The sequence below is a fragment of the Euwallacea similis genome, chromosome 1 (assembly GCF_039881205.1).
Source record: "Euwallacea similis isolate ESF13 chromosome 1, ESF131.1, whole genome shotgun sequence".
In the NCBI taxonomy this organism is placed as follows: Eukaryota; Metazoa; Arthropoda; class Insecta; order Coleoptera; family Curculionidae; genus Euwallacea; species Euwallacea similis.
The window spans coordinates 779,402-785,441 of record NC_089609.1 but is presented as its reverse complement, the minus strand read 5'-3'; the positions used below and the strand labels follow the sequence as shown (position 1 = coordinate 785,441).

At 34.8% G+C, this 6,040-nt stretch overlaps 2 protein-coding genes across 2 annotated transcripts; one reads left to right on the top strand and one right to left on the bottom strand.

Moving 5' to 3' along the window:
• Positions 1-1,123: 1,123 nt before the first annotated feature.
• On the bottom strand, positions 1,124-2,148 carry Ski6 (exosome complex component Ski6). Its single transcript, XM_066406725.1, has 3 exons — positions 1,597-2,148; positions 1,407-1,541; positions 1,124-1,351 (listed from the first exon to the last, which is right to left on the bottom strand). The coding sequence occupies exons 1-3, from the start codon at positions 2,042-2,044 to the stop codon at positions 1,179-1,181; spliced, it is 756 nt and encodes a 251-aa protein (XP_066262822.1). The 5' UTR covers positions 2,045-2,148; the 3' UTR covers positions 1,124-1,178.
• A 1,757-nt stretch (positions 2,149-3,905) lies between these two features.
• On the top strand, positions 3,906-5,842 carry LOC136412069 (rRNA N6-adenosine-methyltransferase ZCCHC4). The gene is made up of 6 exons (XM_066394956.1): positions 3,906-4,269; positions 4,515-4,750; positions 4,803-5,006; positions 5,060-5,353; positions 5,409-5,640; positions 5,695-5,842. Exons 1-6 carry the CDS (start codon positions 3,967-3,969, stop codon positions 5,827-5,829), a joined length of 1,404 nt encoding a protein of 467 aa, XP_066251053.1. The 5' UTR covers positions 3,906-3,966; the 3' UTR covers positions 5,830-5,842.
• The last annotated feature ends 198 nt before the right edge of the window (positions 5,843-6,040 follow it).

Genomic DNA, 6,040 nt, shown 5'->3' with positions numbered 1-6,040 from the left:
TCGTCGACTGCTGCCTCAGCCGAAGAACTTTGAATGCGAATGGTGGAGGAAAGAGAATACAAGAATAATTCCAATCGCCCGGTAAGGTGCGTTTTATGATACGGGGGGCTTTAAAATAGATTGTCCTGTTTCAAGTGCGCCTAATTTGCTTGTAAACATAGCGTAGCCGAGGCCCTCAAACACTGCATCGAAGAAGCGTCAGCGGGTGTCCGAGTGGAATTTTAAAAGAGGTCTGCTCGTGGGGTCGAGAGCTTCATTTGAACAGGGACTATTTGCTCATTTATTCTATTATTTCATGCCACTATGAGAGCGTAGAAATAAGGGATTTTCTTTCTAAAAATTGACCAAAACACTCATCTTAAACACGCCACAAAATAGCCCTTTGCATGTTGTGTTCTGAACGCCACAATAAATAGCATTAAACCTTATCTAACTTAAGTGCAAACAGGTGTTTCAAAATTAGTAAAATGTGTTTAGAAATACACCCATTTTGAGATGGTAATTGAAACCGGAGTCTCACGCAAAAGTGCCTAATAAATCCATTAAATATGGGGTAGCTTTAACAGGACATGTTTATAATAGGAAAATGGATGATTTATGTTTATGTATTCAAAAACATGTTTTTGTTATTAAAAAGAATGGTAGTAAATTACGGCGTTTCATTAAAGTGAAAAGGTTTCCCAATTGCATACAAGGATCTGTACAATGCACTTAAAGGCACAGTTAAATTTAATTAACATCCATCTTATGAATAACATTTTCGTTAGCTAAATTTACTCTTTAATGTTTTAACGTTTTCGACAAATTTCCTATGGATGAAATCAAAGACTATTTAACAAAAAGATGAATTTAATGGAATGCAGTATTGGCTCATCTCGTGGCACTCCCCGTTTCTTTCACATGCCCTTTTACTATCTCTATTAAAAATCTTTAGATCTGTTTTGATAGGATTTCACGTAAAAAGCATATTTCTTGACAATCTGGCGAACAAAATATTTTTGGGCAAATTTACTTCCTTTAAGATTTTTGGCAGAATTAAGGAGCCATCTGGCCTAGCCCATGGCACTCCATGCCATTTTATGGCTTTATTTAAATTCTCCTTTATAACTGCACTGAAACAGGGTTTTATTTGAAAAAATATACAATTCTTGACAATGTGAAGAAAGAACATTGGTTTATTAACTTGTAGTATTGGCCCACCCTGTCGCACTCCCCATTTCCTTCACGTGCCCCTTTACTGCCTCATCCAAAATCTCCTTTATGTCTTTACATCCATCTAAGGCTGTTTTCAACACTTTTGGCAAGTGGTCCAAGTGGAACCTCTGAGACATCTCCATAAGAACTACTTTACCTTTAAAAACCTCCCTATAACCCCATATTTTTGCCCTTTAAAAAGGTTTTTTTACCCGACATGGGAAGAGCTGCCACAGTTAATGTAGGTCCCCCAAGCATCTCTTCCTGATGTGAAACATCCAACATTGGAACTTCATTATTGGCTAAACTAGCTGTGCAGGCACAAACATATTCCTTTATGGGAATTCCTGCTCAAAACCACTCTTAAAAACCCAAATTCCTGGAGTTAATATTCGGAAATACCTGCGTCTATAATAGCTAATGTGGCTGCATTCACACAGGCAGCATAAATACCTCCATCAGCATGCAAAACTTCAACATAAACATCAATTTGTGACCATGGATACAGATCAGTTTCGATTACAGCTTGCAAAGCTTGTTGCAAATGTATGGAAAGCTCTATTGACTTTCTATCTCCTCGAGGTCTTCGTTTTCTCTCATTAGTGGAAAATACTGCCATACTAAACTGTGCATTAATAATGCAGTTATCATGTTGGGCCTTCTGCCTATTTCGAACTTGATGGGGCCCATATACAGCAGCCAATACTTTGGTGAGGCCCTGTTCTATGTAGGCACTGCCATCAGGCTGTGAAAAAACTCCCATTTTGCACCGAATTCTACGCAGCTCGTTAGCTCTGCGGCCATCCAAACGGAGCCCTATTTTAGAAATAAGTTCGCGGTTTCTACTCATGTTTATTTAATTTATTATGAATATGTTGTTTTATGTTTAAATAAACTTTTAAACATTTGATTTTCAAATCATAAAAATAAAGTGAGGTTAAGTTCGATTAGATTAAGGCTTTAGTAATGTGAGAGAGAGACAGATCGTTCAGAAAATCGATCTATCTCTTTCTCACTTCAAAGAAGTGATGGAAGTGAAGTGAGACCGTAGTTCAGTACAAACATTGGTTGGTTAACCTAGAAGACCTTCAAGAAAACATCAACTGTTATATATACGAGCCATGAGGTAATAACAGCAACAGTGCATTTGATTTTTGATGAGCAACATTGATTCAGAAAGGTGCAATTGAAAATTGTTGCGATTTAAGGAACTCATGGAAAAAGATGAAACACAAAAATATAACAAAATTACTACTATGAACGTGAAAGTTTTTAAATTCGAATTTTTCTTAGTATGTACCTTTTTTTAGAAATATATAGCGTTAAAAATGGTCATAAATTCAATCTCGACATTGACACACTTCTTGCTTACACACTCAATCTTATTAATAACTTTGTTCAAGCTTATTTTTTCTTGTCGAACTTTGTTGGAAAAGGACAGAGCTATTTAAATTATATAAAATTCATCAAACTGGAAATACCCATTTTTCTTGAAGTTGGTTTATCGTCGGTTTTTAAAAGAAAATGAACCAATCGTGAAACTGTATTCGACGCCTAAGTAAAACTTACGTTTCTATTATTTCAATTTTATATTCCTAAAATAAACAGTATCAAGTACTATGAACGAAAACGAGATATGCCACTCTCTCCGAACGGTGAGCATGAGGTTATTTCGAGTTACTTTGGTTTCTCCTAATAATAGCTATTCAAGTTACCAGGAGCGAGTGAGTACCATAGATGATTACTGCTTTAACAAAGCTCGTCTTATAAATTTCAAAAACATATATTGCACCTCAATAGTGCACCAATACCTCATAATTTGTCCTTAACAATTAGTGAGGCAGAAACAAAGAAGATGCCAGAATCTAACTCCTTACTAAAAATTTTGAAACCTATACACAGAGTCTTAGAGCTAGAGGCACTTCCACATGTATAAATCTTTCGCAAAGCAAAAACTTATTCTCAATTAGAGAATTTGACCTTATCTAACCAATTTCTTTCTTTAAGAGCATAATACAGCCATGTCCTTGCAAACTCTATCAGATGATATTTTGCTTAATTTTATATGTCCGCAATGGTACCTGTACCTCTTGGTACTGGCAGCATCTCGATGGTTCAGTAACAATTAAGAAAACATGTGGAAGATGCGGTGATGCAACTCATAAAATCAGTCTTAAATCTTTGTTCAGCATTATTTCATAGAAATACATACATTTTTGTCCCATTTCTGAGCTCAGAATATTAACAAATTTCACTTTCTTCTTATATTCCTTGAGTCTCTCTAAAAATAGGAAGCACTTGCGCTTTAGACGATTTGCGAAAAAATCTAAGAAAGTAGTAAGGGAAATGAGATCACTGAAACTACCATAAAATGGCGTATAGTTCGACGTTGTCGCCCTTCTAATTTCATGACTTTTTTCTACAAATTCACATTATTGTCGCTTATGGTCATTTTTTCTAAGACTATCTTCCAATTCGTTTTGAACTTTTTTAAATAATCACCCGTCTAGGTTTGCACTATCTATCAGGTTGCGATTCTAAATATAATGGGGGGCGAGTGATGAATGTGAGCAATGCAAAGTTGGCTGAAAGTTGTAAATAATATGGTCATTGTCGCTGAGAAAAAAGGAGATGCGGATGGCAACACTGCTTTCATAATTTCAAAACTTAACCCTACTTTTCAATATTTTATAGATTTAATTTTCGTTTTTTCTTCCGTTTATAACCGTTTCTCCTATTACCTCCAACAAAAGTCCCCTAATTAAGCGTATCATGAAAACTTTCGTAAAATCCAAACAATCTGACAACCACCATGGAATTAAAGTCATTATTGAGAGCTTAGACACACATCCCTGTTGCCCCCATGGACCAACCCTATTGTTTTCTAAATTAATTGAGAAGCAAGAAAGACGGTTCTTTGGGTGCGCCGCATGTAGAGATAGAAAACTGTGCAGCTTTTTTATGTGGGAAGACAAGTCAAGGAAAGTACTAAATTCTCAAAAAGTATGGCAGGAAATGAGAGTTAAGTTCTTAAAAGGCATTTGTCATCGAAGGCTATTCATAAAATTGAATCAAGTAAGTATTAGAAGAATTAAATCAGATTTATAGATTGGCGTAACATAATGCAAGCATGACTTACTACTAACAAATAGTAATAAGGAAAACATACTTAAATGTAATCTCAAAAAAGACTCTTATGAAACAAGATGTTTACTTGACAGAATCGACAAAACGCGTATGCTATGCTTGTGTTTTTTTATGTTATCATGTATCAATCTGTAAATCTAGCTCCATTTTATAAACATAAACTAAAATTCTAGATCAAATCTTTACCAAACTCAAAAAGGGTATTCTGTTCTTCATGCTTGAAATTTACAATAGATGAAGAGGCAAAACACATTGGACATTCATTGCTATCCAACATGACAGATTATCAATTGCAACATCCTTCCGAGTTACTACCCCCCTTAGATGATGCTAAAAAGGAGGCTCAGTATTTGTTTTCTAAAGACTCAGTAAAATTCCTTGTTGACACTTTCAAAAACTTAGACTTCAGGTGATGTGATCATGAATCAAAAAAGCAGCTGGTAAAAATAATGACTTTGCAGGCATGTAATTTGTATTGGAACCCCAAGGATCCATGAACATATACAATCTTCAGAAACAAATTTATCAAGCATTTTATTAGATTTTGATCACAGATTCCACAATTTCTTTGGCCCTTTGGAATATTGTTGGTATAACATGTTTAACAATCATTTCTTCTTTAATGAAGCCCAGGATGTGTTTAGAGAGTATTTAAAAGCCACGAAGTACATATTGATATTTTGATTTATGTTCTTTAACCATATAAAATTTATTTCAGAGGAGAGCATACTGTATTGGTCACAGATCCTCCATTTGGAGGGAGAACTGAGCCCTTAATACAAACCTTTCAAAGCATTGACAGGCAATATAAAAATCTCACCAATACCAAAAACAATTTACCAATATTTTGGATTTTTCCCTACTTCATGGAGCCCCAAATTTTGAATTTGTGGCCTGATTTTAAAATGCTAGATTATAAAATGCAGTATGACAATCATTCCCTGTTTCATAATGGGTCTAAAGGCAGGAAACAGGGATCTCCTGTAAGGATTTTTACTAATATTAATCCAAGGTATCAATTGGGTTTTTTGATAATGGTTTAGTGATATTAAAGACAGTTATTTTAGTGAGGTAAAACTGCCTGAAGAGGATTATAAATTCTGTTCAAAGTGCTCTCAATGGGTGGCAAAAGAGAACAAACATTGCAAAGCCTGTGGAGACTGTACATCAAAAAATGGGGAAACCTATGTGCACTGCAAGAAATGTGAGAGGTGTGTAAAGCCAAACTGGAGGCATTGCTATGATTGTGGCAGATGTGCTCAAATTAATCATCAGTGTGGGAAAATTAAGTTTACAGGGGTATTTGTGATTGTCACAAGTGAGATTTATTTTAATTATTAAATATTATTTCAGGCCTGTTTGCACTGTAAGAGAAAAGGACATAAGCAAAAAGAATGTCCAGAGCTTAAGGAGTCAGATAAAGTTTCTGGGAAGAGGAAAGATAAGCAGAAAATGTTGAAAAATAAGAAGATAAAAATAGATGGATAAGAAAATACAAAAAAGTGCAATAAATAAGTTTAAATCTGAGAAAATGTGCTTTTATTGAATTTTTACTCTTTTTAACCTTTTTTTCATTTTCAACGATTTATGTTGGGATGATAACACATTATTCAAGTTACCCTTAATAGCTCCATCCTTTTTTATGATATCCATGGAATTACATATCTATGGCCACGATCTACAATTATCTACGACATAC